Source organism: Arvicanthis niloticus, chromosome 15, assembly GCF_011762505.2.
Source record: "Arvicanthis niloticus isolate mArvNil1 chromosome 15, mArvNil1.pat.X, whole genome shotgun sequence".
Classification (NCBI taxonomy): domain Eukaryota; kingdom Metazoa; phylum Chordata; class Mammalia; order Rodentia; family Muridae; genus Arvicanthis; species Arvicanthis niloticus.
The window spans coordinates 61,716,515-61,731,947 of record NC_047672.1 but is presented as its reverse complement, the minus strand read 5'-3'; the positions used below and the strand labels follow the sequence as shown (position 1 = coordinate 61,731,947).

General features: G+C 38.2%; 1 protein-coding gene across 1 annotated transcript in view; it reads right to left on the bottom strand.

The window, feature by feature from the left end:
* The window catches only part of Slc25a40 (solute carrier family 25 member 40), a 29,623-nt gene that overhangs the window by 7,959 nt on the left and 6,231 nt on the right, over window positions 1–15,433 (bottom strand). Inside the window, exons 4-8 of the mRNA XM_034518768.2 lie at window positions 15,179–15,238; window positions 13,360–13,463; window positions 5,111–5,178; window positions 3,098–3,222; window positions 1,832–2,005 (exon numbers count right to left, since the gene is read on the bottom strand). Coding sequence (XP_034374659.1) covers window positions 1,832–2,005; window positions 3,098–3,222; window positions 5,111–5,178; window positions 13,360–13,463; window positions 15,179–15,238 — 531 coding nt within the window. The remainder of the gene's footprint in view (window positions 1–1,831; window positions 2,006–3,097; window positions 3,223–5,110; window positions 5,179–13,359; window positions 13,464–15,178; window positions 15,239–15,433) is intronic.

Here is a 15,433-nt window from a genome sequence, read left to right as displayed (position 1 = left end):
ATCTTGCTGGTTCTATTTTTGTTCCTTCTGTTATTTTAAATAATTTTAAATTTATTTTATGTGTCTGCATGTATGTCTGGAATGCCAGATGCCTACATCAGTCAGAAGAGGGTGTCAGATCTGGAGCTGGAGTCAGGATGGTTGTGAGCCACCATGTGGATGATGGGAACTAAACAAGGCCTTCTGCAAAAAGAGCATGTGCTCTTAATTGCTGAGCCATCTCTTCAGGCTTGTTGTTTTTGATACAGGGTCTTACTGTGTAATCTAGTCTGGCCTCAAATTCCCAGTCTCTCAAATGCTGCTATTACAGACATGAGCCATCACAGTTGGTTATAATCACTTTTATAATCACTTTTTTAATAATCACTTTTTAAAAAGGGTCACTTTCAATTGGGCATAATGGCACACACCTTTAATCCTAACACTCAGGAGGCAGAGGCAGGCAGATCTCTATGAATTTGAAGCCAGTTTGGTCTATGTATCAAGTTTCAGGCCAGCCAGGGTTACAGAGAGAGACCCTGTCTCCAAAAAAAATAAACTAAACAAAAGACTGTTCAATATGGGAAAACTGTTGCATATGTACAATAAGAAACTATATAAACTTTTTTCATAGCAGTACTACTTTATTTATACATATATGTGATAGTGGCTTTATGTCACTGGAGGTGGGATTTGAGGTCTTATAAGCTCAAGTCTGGCCAGTGTCTCTCCATGGTACCTTCGGATGAAGATGGAGAACTCTCAGCTCCTTCTCCACATCAAGTCTGCCTGCTTGCCACCATGCTTCCTGCCATGACAATAACAGACTGAACGTATAAAACTATGAGCCAGCACCAATTAAATATTTTCCTTTATAAGAGTTTCCTTTGTTCTTCACAGCAATAAAAACCAGACTAAGACAATATACAAGAGAAAAAAGTAAGACAACAGTTACCTACAAAGCTAGAATGTATCTTACGAAATTTTTGAGTAGAAAGAAGATGGTTTTAAAGATTAAAACTAAACAATGTATTTTTAAATATAATAAACTGGAAAACTGTATAGCCAATAAGATGAAAAAATTCAGTATGGGGCCAGTGTGATAGCTCAGTGGGTTGGGGCACGTGCGCTTTGTCTGACAACCTGGATAAATCCAGAACCCACATAGTTGAAGGAGAGAACCAACTCCTATACTCTGAAGTGACCACGGGGGTAGGGTGTGGGGCAGCAGTGCAAGGGTAATAAGCAGCACCACGATCTAACACAGTAAACATTCAAGCTCATATGAAGCAAGTTCAGAGCTATTCATTTTGTAAACATGTATCTGTGATTCTTTTTACAAACCAGAATATATTTTTAAAAGTGAACTGGCATAGGAGACTATGATTAATTACTTACTTATGTCTCAATAAAGTAAAAGTCAAGATAATTACCTATTTGGTAATTAACTATTCTCTTACCGAATACTTACTTAATGGGAAGATTTTAGTATTTAGTTTTTCTAAAAAATTAAGTTCAGTGAATTTAAAGATGGTCTTAAGTACATTTATAATATTCTGATTTGTATTTTACTTGCTATATTATGATTTATTTATTTTAGAATAATGTTAAAGTAGTTTATATTACCTGAGTATGAATACATTCTAATGAATGCTTAGCAGCAGTTAGATACAAGGACCTGAATTAGAAGCTGTTTAATCAATAAAGGTTTATATAGTTCTGAAATGCAAATAATGAACTGCAAATCTGTTGTCAATACAGAAAAAATAATTACTTTTAAAACCTAGCAAAACTATATGACCTAAGACAAAGCTACTTAAAAATTTACAGCTACTGATGAGACAAATCTTACCTGAGAAAGGCACATCTCTAAGAATAGTAGGAGCCCAGCCCTTCCAAAGGGAAATCCAACCATCTTCAGACACTTTCATGCTCACAAATCGATATAGTTCCTTGTAAGAAAACCTCTTAGACTGCATCTTGGTTCTGATCAATTCTAATGGACTTATGACTGTCACTGCACCAACTAATACAAACAGGAAAACACATAAATTAAAGCATACATGATGGGAACAAAAATGAATGCTTACCTGTTTTGTTTTATAATCTCCTCCTTCCTACTACCACAAACTATGTACTCAAATCTCCTGCATCTGGAGAAACTGCAGGTGCCAGCACACCAGGAGTGCAACAAGTGAGCCTCACCCTGGAAAGAATCACCTTTGCCATCCCGGTATCTCTAGCTAGTCTATGTTCTGTGTATTTTAAAATTTTTAATTAGCAGATAAAGTAACAGGTCACATGTGACATTTACAGATGTTTGCTTTGGTTGATTTCTGCTCCCTTCCCTCATCTCCATAGTGACACTGTCCCTTAAATCTTTCTCCCTATGGATTTTCCCTTCCTACATCAATAGTTCATGTGTCTACGTTATCCTCACTTATTCTTAATGCCATTAAAGATTAAAATAGAGTACCTACAGATGTCAAAAGTTTTTCTCATGATAATTGTGTCAAATAATCTTGGTTTATTTTTTCTTGGTTTCAACTCTTTCAAGGATAATACTAAAAATTCTAGAGTCAACCAGAGAACCATTAAAATCACAGGCATTATTTGCAAATAAATTACTACTACTTCTCTTCTCTTTTTTTGGATGACAGGTCTCAATATATAAAATTAGGCCTTTAGAGATCACCTCCCAGGTACTGGGATTAAAATCACGTGCTACCATGCCCAGCATAAGCATATTTAACAGAGAATGTCCTACACAGAGGCAATCCTCCTCCTGACTAAGCTCTAATCCTAGAGTTTATAAAAAATGTTACAAAAGCTTTGGCCTGAGTTATGTATGAATTCAGATATACTAAAAATTTAGGTAAGAATCAATTCCGACATCGCTCTTAAAACTAAGATTCAATAAAAATGAGATAATTCTATATCTCCTGATGACAACACCTACTTACTACATGACTTGTAGAATATAGATATCAATGATTACTACAAACTAGAATGCAAAACACATCATACCAGTATCCTGTACATTACACAGATATTCTGTAAATATCAGAATTTAGATGTTCTAAATAGAAATCTAAATAAAAACAAGATCATTACTTACATCTAGCAACAATCCCAGCAACTACTGGTATTCGGGTTTCATTTTCTCCTAATTTGGCTTTCAGAAAACCACTTAATTGTTCATAGCAGGTAAAATAAATAACTGTAGCAGGAATTGCCATCACTCTGTCAAAAGCATACACAAAATATGTTTAGAATTATCAAAAGGCCTCAAATATACTATTAAGTTCTCCTTTTATTATAATTACCCCATGAGTGAAATTTGAGTGTGCGCATGTCTGAGTATACATGTGTATTATATGCACCCATGTAGGCTTGTGTGTAGGCATGCAGAAAGAAAAAAGGTCAAAGCTGGATGTCCTGCTCAGTTGCTTTCCACCTGATTTCTTTTTGAGATAGGGTCTCTCATTGATGGTTAAACTGCTTGGCCAGCAAGCAGCAGCAGGATGTCTGTCTTTGCCTCCCAAGTGGTTGGATTACTGGTGTTCACTCATGTGCCTGACATTTTAAAGTGGGTGCTGGGGATTACAACTGAGGTCCTCAGGGTTCCACAGAGAGCACACTGCCACCATCTTCCCAACACCAACTTCTCTTAAAAGCTCAAGAATAACTGTAAAACAGTTTTAAACCACAGCTCATAAAATCACAGCTCTTCATAAGTAGAAGTAAATTACAATTACACTGCCAGGATTATAGACATTAATTGTGAGGGAATTCTGATGACACTTAAAGTAAAAATATTAAAGGGAATTATTATTAAAATATAAATAAAAATTTCAGGTACCAGTGTGTCAGTGCAACAAGAAAGCATTTTCTGTTTATGGTATGTCATCACAATCATAGTGACAGACGATAGTTTGAAATGCTTATATTCTATAGAGATATTCCATGCTAAGAATTTAGAAATAGGACTGAACCTGAAGCTGTTACTAAGATTATCATCTTAGGCATTAAAGAATGTGCCTCAAATATTCCTAAAGGCTGAGTAATCCCCTCCATACAAAAGACAAAAGGAAGCCAAAATAGCTACTGGAGTGTTTCCATTCAGTTTTTTGAGTTTACCATACTCATTCACAAATTTGTATTTAGTAGAGAACTAGAATTGGATGTGTAAGTATTCAACATCTGTTAGGCGCCATAAGAACCTCGCCCCAAGATGGCGATGGCCACCCGAGGGCCGAGTGAAAAACAAGTCCTTATTAGGTATGAAGGCCTCAGGAGCCTATGGAGAGATGATACGTGGCATGAGTTCATGGGCTCCTGGCAGGGTTTATAAGCTGCGCCCGGGAAGGGATCGCGGGATCGCCATCTTGACTACCAACTGCTAAACATCCTGAGTAAACTGCTGTGAGAAGGAACCGGTTGCTCCGTGTCTTAATTCCTGCTGGTCAGGGTTGGCGCACAAACATACTTACAGGTTTAGCACAACAAAAAATAAAAGTAACAAATCATTTATTTTCAAACAAACAAATATGTAAACATGCAATAAAAATAAATATGTAAACATGCAATAAAAATAAATATGTAAACATGCAATAAAAACTACACATACTGGCAGTGGTGGCACACACCTTTAATCCCAGCACTAGGAAGGCAGAAGCAAGTGGATCTCCATAAGTTCAAGGCAACCTGGTCTACAGAACTAGTTCCAGGATAGCCAGGGCTACACAAAGAAACCATGTCTTGAAAAACCAAAACCAACCAACCAAACAAACAAACAAAAAAAACCACTATACATTCTGAAAGTCAGGTGCGTTTTCCAAGGCAAATGCACTTCACACCCTGTTGTTACTCACTGTCAGAATAAGTCCATCCTGTGCTATGCCAGTGAAAGAGTTTTTGAAAGTGAGATGTCATCTGCTGATGTATGTATATATGCTCTAACTGTAATGACCCATATATATGAATATAATCTTCCCTGGGTTTTATGAGTCCTTCTAGAACATCAAATGCATAGTGTGGAACTCATAAAACAATACCTCGGGGGAAGGAGTGATTTGCTCAACCACGCCAATCAGAACCATAATAGAAAACACAGTGAATTCCAACTTACAAAGTAGGAGGGAGGCCGCTCCACAGGGATTTTATACCCTCATTTCGAAGGATTTTTAAAAAAGCATCCTAAAATTATAAACATAAAGATAAACAAAATACATCTTTAAGCCTGTAAAGATTTATAATGACTATGGTATGCTATGTAGGACTAAAAAAATGTGAACACAAATCACAACACTGGTGCACTTAAAATACTGTGTTAAGAAAAGGAGCACACACTCACAAACTCACAAGCAGGAAAGAGGAAGCTTGGTGGGAGAGATAACTTTTAAGACATTTGCTCTGACAGGCGGCTCAGTCTTCATGGCTGCCCTGTCTGGCCTCAGTGGGAGAGGATCACCTAATCTGGTAGCTGATGTGCAAGGGTTGGGGGATAGCCAGGGTGGAATCTCACCCTCTCAGAGGAGAAGGGGAAAAGGGATGGGAGGAAGGAACATAGTGAGGGAGGTTCTGGGATGTAAACAAATACATAAATAAATTAAAAATTATTGTTCTACTCCATCCAAGGGTAACTCAGACCCTTATCAGCAAAACCAAGGAAGTTGTCTAGACCTCCCCTGTAAGGGTGCTTTAGTGAACGAGAACACCTTCAGTGGGTCCGTGCTCCAGAGGGATCAGCAAGAGGTTTCCTGCCTACTACATTAAGGTGGTATCAGAAGAGGACTTGTAGAGGAAAGATGTTTGCCCTCACCTGACACTAGTGAGGTCACTCCATCTCAGAGCCAGTCAGTGGAAAGAGTCAAAACTCACTGAAACTTGCTCGAATAGGTGTGAGAGGAAAACATGGATCTGCAAGGTGATACGACCTCTTCCTCTTCCTTTGGGGAACAGTGTTGTTGTTGTTGTTTTAAATAAAATGCTTAATCGGAATTTGGGGTTTAATAACAACATTCAAAATGCCCAGGGTTTAGCCCATTCACTACCCTAAGAACTAGGAAGGTGTTCTACTAAATGAAGGGAGACAATAAACACTGAAATTGAGCTAAGATGTCTAAGTTCTCTGACAAAGATTTCAAATCACCCAACATTAAACAACACAAAACCACTGAATGTTCATTTGTTAATATACTTAAAGCTAAAAACACAGACTGCTTTAGCTAAGAAATATATATATATATATATACATAGAAAGCATGAGTAACAAAAATGGAATGATAAAACATGTAACACAAAGGAAGGCAAGAAAAACAACAAAAATAGAAAGACCACAAAACAAACAAAAGAGAAACAGAAAAAGGCAAGTATAAGCCGTTACATACATAACTACATTAATATAATTTGTCTATCATTTAAATGAAAAAACTGACAATTTAAAACATTTATGAAATGTTTCAATTATTATGTTACAATTAGATTTAAAATGCACCAAAATCTGGGGATGGTAGCACACAGTGTCAATCCTCGCATTTGGGCTGCAGAGAAAGTCAGATCTCTATGGATTCCAGGCCAGCTTCATTTACATATCAAGCTCATGCTACTTTTATTTAATGTAGCATTTTTCACATTGCAAAATTTTCTAAATTAAGAACTGATTACAGGTTGCCAGAGGTTATAGGGTAGATAAGTCCACAAAGAAATTGGGTATTTTTCTTTAAAGGAATCAACATAATCCTCATAGTGCTCTCTTTAGAAGTGCATTAATGGCTGAACAGTGGTGGTGCACGCCTTTAATCCCAGCACTTGGGAGGCAGAGGCAGGTAGATTTCTGAGTTTGAGGCCAGTCTGGTCTACAGAGGGAGTTCCAGGACAGCCAGGGCTACACAGAGAAACCCTGTCTCGAAAACCAAAAAAAAAAAAAAAAAAAAAAAAAAAATTGCATTAATGTTACTACCAAGAATATGGAACAAAACATACAAACATAATTCTGTTTGTATGTTTTTTTAAAAAATGAGAGACCTAAATTTCTAAAGAAATTTAAAAATAATTTTAAAAAGCTATTTTTCCTGTATATAAACAGGATACCATGATTTAATATGACTTTTACTTCCCTAATAATTACAAAATCATGTATGAGAAAACATAGGACTGCTAGAAGGTACTCCCAGGAGTACTGACACGCCTAAGCCCAAAGGTGAGACCACCACTACTGCCCCAAAACCTGGCCCAAGTGGGACCCACCTGAGGCCCACAGGACACAGGAGCTATGCAGCAGCCAGGGATGCAATCCTAACAGTTTCCATCTGTGCCCCAGAGCTGACCCCATGCCACAGCTCTCGGCACCCCAATCACACCCGGCACCCCAATCACATCCGGAGAAAGCCTGTATCCCAGTAGTGCTGACACACCTAAGAGCACAGGCTCACGGGCTCACAGGAGGGACAGGCTCCACTCAGAGTCAGACCAGCTAACACCAGAGATAACCAGATGGAAAGAGGCAAGCACAAGAACATAAGCAACAGAAACCAATGCTACTTGGCATCATCAGAACCCAGTTCTCCCATCACAGCGAGCCCTGGATACCCCAAAACACTGGAAAAGCAAGACTGATTTAAACTCACATCTCATGATGATGATAGAGGACTTTAAGAAGGACATAAATAACTCCCTTAGAAAAATACAGAAGAACACAGGTAAACAGGTAGAAGCCCTTAAAGAGGAAACACATAAATCCCTTAAAGAAATAAAAAAAAAAAAACACAACCAAACAGGTAAAAAAATTGAACAAAACCATCCAGGATCTGAAAATGGAAATAGAAACATTAACCAAATCACAACAGGAGACAACCCTGGAGATAGAAAACCTAGGAAAAAGATCAGGAGTCATAGACGAAAGCATCACCAACAGAATACAAGAGATAGAAGAGAGAATCTCTGGTGTAGAAGATATAATCGAAAACATTGACACAACACTCAAAGAAAATTCAAAATGCAAAAACTCCTGACCCAAAACATCCAGGAATCCAGGATACAATGAGAAGACCAAACCTAAGGATAATAGATATAGAAGAGAGTGAAAATTTCCAACTTATAGGGCCAGTAAATGTCTTCAACAAAATTATAGAAGAAAACTTCCCTAACCGAAAGAACAAGATGCCCATAAACATACAAGAACACAAATGCCAGCCCAGACTACCATACCCAGCAAAATTCTCAATTACCTTAGATAGAGAAACCAAGATATTCCATGACAAGACCAAATTTACACAATATCTTTCTACAAATACAGCCCTACAAAGGATAATAGATGGAAAACTCTAACACAAGAAGGGAAACTACACCCTATACAAACAGGAAGGAAATAATCTTCTTTCAACAAACCCAAAAGAAGATAGCCACACAAACATAATTCCACCTCTAACAGTAAAAATAACAGGAAGCAACAATCACTGGTTCTTAATATCACTTAATATCAATGGACTCAATTCCCCAATAAAAAAAAAGACATGGACTAATAGACTGGATATGTGAACAAGACCTATCATTTTGCTGCATACAGGAAACAGAGTTCAGTGGCATACACAGATACTACCTAAGAATAAAGGGCTGGAAAACTATTTTCCAAGCAAATGGTCTCATAAAATAAGCTGGAGTACCCATTCTAATATCAAATAAAATCAACTTTCAACCAAAAGTTATCAAAAAAGATGAGGAAGGACACTTTATACTCATCAAAGGAAAAATGAACCAGGATGAACTCTCAATTCTGAACAATTATGGCCCAAATACAAGGGCACCCACATACATAAAAGAAACTTTACTAAAGCTCAAAGCACACATTGGACCTTACACAGTAATAGGAGGAGACTTCAACACCTCACTCTCAACAATGGACAGATCATGGAAACAGAAACTCAACAGAGACACAGTGAAATGAACAGAAGTTATGAACCAAATTATTGAACAGATATCTATAGAACATTTCATCCTAAAACAAAGAAATATACCTTCTTTTCAGCACCTCATGGTACCTCTTCCAAAATTGACCATATAACTGGTCACAAAACAGGCCTCAACAGATACAAAAAAGTTGAAATAATCCCATGCATCCTATCAGATCACCACAGACTAAGGCTGGTCTTCAATAACAACAAAAAAACCAGAAAGCCCACATTCACGCAGAAACTGAACTCTCTACTCAATGATAATTTTGTCAGAGAAGAAATGAAGAAATTAAAGACTTTTTAGAATTTAATGAAAATGAAGGCACAGACATACCCAAACTTATGGGACACAATGAAAGCAGTGCTAAGAAGAAAACTGATAGCTCTGAGCGCCTCCATAAAGAAATTGGAGAGAGCATCCATTAGTAGCTTAGCAGCACATCTGAAAGCTCTAGAACAAAAAGAAGCAAATACACCCATGAAGAGTAGACAGCAGGAAATAGTCAAACTCAGGGCTGAAATGATCCCAGTAGAAACAAAGAGAACTATACAAATAATCAACAAAATGAGGAGCTGGTTCTTTGAGAAAATCAACAAGATAGATAAACCTTTAGCCAGACTAACTAGAGGGCACAGAGACAGTATCCAAATTAATAAAATCAGAACTGAAAAGGGAGACATAACAACAGAAACTGAGGAATTCAAAAAATCATCAGACTCTACTACAAAGGCCTATACTCAACAAAAGTGGAAAATCTGGATGAAATGGACAATTTCCTAGACAGATACCAGGTACCAAAGTTAAATCAAGAACAGACAAACCATCCAAACAGTCTCATAACCCCTAAAGAAATAGCAGCAGTCATTAAAAATCTCCCCACCAAAAAAAGCCCAGGACCAGATGGTTTTAGTGCAGAATTCTATCAGACATAATACCAGTTCTCTTCAAACTATTTCACAAAATAGAAACAGAAGGAACACTACCCAATTTGCTCTATAAAGCCACAGTTACACTGACACTGAAACCCTAGGAAGATGTAACCAAGAAATAGAACTTCAAACCAGTTCCCCTTATGAATATCAATGCAAAAATACTCAATAAAATTCTTGAAAACTGAATTCAAGAACACATCAAAACCATCATTCACCATGATCAAGTAGGCTTTATCCAGGGATGCAGGGATGGTTCAATATACAGAAATCCATCAACGTAATCCACTACATAAACAAACTCAAAGAAGGAAAGGTCATGATCATCTCATTAGATGCAGAGAAAGCATTTAACAAAATTCAACACCCCTTCATGATAAGAATTTTAGAAAGATCAGGAATTCAAGGCCCATACCTAAACACAGTGAAAAAAAATTTACAGAAAACCAGTAGCCAACATTAAAGTAAACAGAGAGAAACTTGAAGCAAACCCACTAAAATCAGAGTCAAGGCTGCCCACTCTCTCCCTATTGATTCAATATAGTACTTGAAGTTCTAGCCAGAGCAAATAGTAAACAGAGAGAATCTTGAAGCAAACCCACTAAAATCAGAGTCAAGGCTGCCCACTCTCTCCCTATTGATTCAATATAGTACTTGAAGTTCTAGCCAGAGCAATTAGACAACAAAAGGAGGTCAAAGGGATACAAATTGGGAAGGAAGAGTCAAGATATCACTACTTGCAGATGATATGACTGTATACTTAAGTGATCCCAAATATTCCACCAGAGAACTCTTTCAGCTGATAACCAATTTCAGCAAAGTGGCTGAATATAAAATTAACTCAAACAAATCAGTAGCCTTCCTTTATACAAATGATAAACAGGCTGAGAAAGAAATTAGGGAAATACAATAGTCACAAATAATATAAAATATCTTGGTGTGACTCTAACCAAGCACGGGAAAGATCTGTACAATAACTTCTAGTCTCTGAAGAAAGATACTGAAGCCCTCAAAAGATGGAAAGAAAGATCTCCCATGTTCTTGGATTAGCAGGATTAACATAGTAAAAAATGGTCATCTTACCAAAAGCAATCTACAGATTCAATCCAATCCCCATCAAAATTCCAAATCAATTCTTCACAGAGATACAAATTCATTTGGAATAACAAAAAACCCAGGATATTGAAAACCATTCTCAACAATAAGAGAACTTCTAGGGAATCACCATCCCTGACCTCAACTTTACAACAGAGAAATAGTGATAAAAACTGCATCGTATTGGTACAGAGACTGGCAGGAAGATCAGTGGAAAAGAATTAAAGACCCAGAAATGAACTCACATACCAATGGTCACCTGATCTTTAACAAAGGAGCTAAAACCATCCAGCAGAAAAAAAATACAGCATATTCAATAAATGGTGCTGGCTCAAGTGGAGGTCAGAATGTAGAAGAATGCAAATTGACCCATTCTTATCTCCTTGTACAAAGTTCAAGTCCAAGTGGATCAAAGACCTCCACGTAAAACCAGATACACTGAAAGAGAAATTGGGAAAGAGCGTTGAACATATCAGCACAGCGAAAATTTCCTGAACAGAACACCAATGGCCCAGGCTCTAAGATCAACTATAGACAAATGGGAACTCATAAAATTGAAAAGCTTCTGTAAGGCAAAGGACACTGTTGTCAGGACAAAACGGGAACCAACAGATTGGGAAAAAAATCTTTACCAGTCCTACATCTGATAGAGGGCTAATATCCAATATATACAAAGAACTCAAGAAGTTAGACTCCACAGAACCAAATAATCCTATTAAAAAATAGAGTACAGAGCTAAACAAAGAATTCTCAATTGAGGAAACTCAAATGGCCAAGAAGCACCTAAAGAAATGTTCAACATCCTTAGTCATCAGGGAAATGCAAATCAAAACAACCCTGAGATTCCACCTCATACCAGTCAGAATGGCTAAGATCAAAACTCAGGTGATAGCAGATGCTGGCAAGGATGTGGAGAAAGAGGAATACTCCTTTATTGTTGGTGAGACTGCAAGTTGGTGCAACCACTCTGGAAATCAGTCTGGCGGTTCCTCTGAAAATTGGACATAGTACTACCTGAGGACCCAGCTATACCACTCCTGGGCATATACCCAGAAGATGGTCCAACATATAACAAGGACATATGCTCCACTATATCCATAGCACTTTATTTATAATAGCCAGAAGCTGGAAAGAACCCAGATGTCCTTCAACAGAGAAATGGATACAAAAAATGTGGTACATTTACACAATAAATTATTACTCAGCTATTAACAACAATGAATTCACGGAATTCTTAGGCAAATGGAGGGAACTATAAAATATCATCCTGAGTGAGGTAACCCAGACACAAAAGAACAAGCATGGTTTGCACTCACTGATAAGTGGATATTAGGAAAAAAGCTCGGAATACCCATGATACAATTCACAGACCACATGAAGCTCAAAAAGAAGGAAGACCAAAGTGTGGATGCTTCAGTCCTACATAGAAGAATAAAATAATCATGGGAGGTATAAGGTGTGTGTAGAGGGGTGTTGGGCCGAAGAGAGTAGGGCGAAGGGAAAAAGGGGGGCAGGATCAGGTGTGGGAGGAGACCAGGATGTACAGAGGGTCAGGACATTGAACACAGGTGTGTAGCAATGGGGGATGGGGAACTTAGGGTAGCCACCAGAAAGTCCCAAATACCAGGAAAGTAAGAGGCTCCCAGGACCCAACAGAGATGACATTAGCTGAAATACCCAAGAAAGTGGAGAGAGAATCTGCAAGAGACCATATCCAGAGGTTAGGCATAGCCCTTGGTTGAGGGATGGGGCCACTCACTCACCTCAAAAATTTTAATCCAGAATTGCTCCTGTCTAAAGGAAATTCAGAGACAAAGAGTGGAGCAGAGACTGAAGGAAAGGCCATCCAGAGATTGTCCCACCTGGAGATCCATCCCACATGTAACCACCAAACCCAGTCACTATTGCTGATGCCAAGAAGTGCTTGCTGACAGGAGCCCTGAGAGGCTCTGCCAGATCCTGACCAATACAGATAGGGATGAAAGCATTTGCAACCCCATAGGAAGAACAATAATATCGACCAACCAGATCCCCCCACCCCCCCACTCTCAGAGTTCCCAGGAATTAAATCACCAACCAAAGAATACGCATGGAAGGATGCATGGCTCCAGCTGCATATGGAGCAGAGGATGGTCTTATGTAACATCAATGGGACTGGAGGCCCTTGGTCCTGTGAAGGCTTGATGCTCCAGTGTAGGGGAATACTAGGGTGGTGAGGAAGGAGTGGTTGGGTGGGGGGAGGGGGATGGGATAGAGGGTTTGTAGAGGGGAAACCAGGAAGGGAAATAACATTTGAAATGTAAATAAATAGAATAATCAAATTTTAAAAATAAAATAAAAAGTCTAAAAAAAAAAAAAAAAGAAAAACGTACAAGACTGCAAATCAAAAGCCTGTCTTTACCAACGTTCCATGGAAGTTTCCTGGCTTCTTATACCACGCTTTCTTGCTCTCTTCACAGATACACATGTGATCCATGAGTCCATTACTGTATAAAAAACACTTTCCTAAGAAAGCAGAGGACAATTGCAGTAGTTATTTCACAAAGTTATATTATTTTTACAGATAAAATGCACGTACAGTGAGACTAGAAAAGTGCAGAAAGAGAACTTCCTGGCTGGAACGTGGGTAATCAGCTCAGTTTGCTCAAGGTCAGTCAGAACTAGCCTCTAAACTCACACTGTGAAATGACAACATGAATTACTGAGTTTTTATTTTCTGAACCATGGCTTTAAAAACATGTGCACAGAAGTATTTTTTAGGTTACCTACGGGATGGGAGATGGAAGAAAGAGAAACATGTTTATATATTAACTCTTGCACACATGGGGAATTCATGTCAAGATAAGCAGAACAAATGTTAGTAATACAAGTAGTGCAGTGCTTTCCTCTTCTCTATGTGTACTGCTCTGTCTAGACAGCTGCTAGCTTACCTAATTTACCACAACTTGTCCTAATGGTTTCATACTTGCTGACCAGATTGTCCTGTGTGAACTACAGAAATTCTGTGTGTCATAATGTCATCTGCTCTGCTTCCACAACTTTCTTTAATGCACAAAACTAACCTTTTAATCTTTTTACATTTATCCGTATCTGAAATATGACTTTTCATTTGACCTCATTTCTATATACTTAACAGAAAAGATTTATTTAATATTTTATTATTCTTTGCCCCCTCCACTGTACTAACACTGAGAATAGAACCCATGGCTTCATATATGCAAAGAAAGCAATGTACCCTCTGAGCTACATTCTCCAAACAGGGAGGACTCAAATAAGGCAGTTTACCACAGCTCAGCCAACTCTTGCTACTTGTGTTTGATACACGACCTTTATACAGTTGGTTGATTACAGTGTTGGATTCTTGTTCATCTGATACAATATAGAATCATTTTTATCAAATTCCACAGTCATAATGAATAATCTTGCATTATAAGTCAACAAACAGAGGGACAGGTAGGCTAACTGCAGCTCTCCACAGCTCCCTCTGTTCCTACAAACCTAATCCATCAGTGTCATCCCCAGCTCTGCAGCAGACCGCCTGCCTTGGCCCACCTTCACCCCAAGACACCATTCCAACGATCATACAGCTCTTCCCTCCAAAATTCCCTCCCTTATTCATTGCTTTATCCCAGCCTTCAACTCCAGCAAACATTCCCTGGGAACCCTCAGTGCACTTGGCCCAGGGAGGCAGGTAGGCTAACATCAGATCTTCACCACTCCCTCCTCTCCTCCACACCCAATCCCCCAGTCTCTCACCCAACTCCCCACCCCCACAGGAAGCTGACCAAGCTGATCTTCTCCAACCTTCCTCCCCACTCAGCTTTCTTTCGGAACACTAAACATACAAAACAAAGAAAGAAATCCCCAAGGGAAAAAGACCAAATAACATAAAGGCAGACTGGGATAACACATATCTTCTCCATGGAAACTCTAAAAATTAGAAGGGCCTACACAGATGTTTTACAGGCTCTCAGAGACCACAGATGGCAGCCCAGACTACTATACCCAGCAAAACAGTAAATCACAAATTTTTATTTAAAAAAAAATTTTTTTTCTGCCTAAACCTCAATAGATACAATTAAATGGTGAAAAAGATGTTTCTAGCTAAGGCATCAATTCTAATAAATTAACATAAATATCATGGAAACAAAAATGAGTACAGTAACATTTTTTAAAATCTAAGAAAAAAAAAACTAGTTTAAAAAGTTTAATATACACACCTTTGGGGAATGGGTTGTTCTGGGCTTGGAGTCGAATTTTAACAACATCCAGAGGTGTCACTATGGATATATAAACTTTAATTAAGATATGATATCTCAAAATCTGTATTATAAAACTATACATCAAGCCATAATTTTCCTCATTCCTATGCAAAGGGTAAGCTGTTTATTTACAAACGTGTGTCCTACCACTGAGCTGCTCTTAATGTGGCTGAGTGCCACATTAAGAGCAGCTGTCCACAAGATGAACTGCAA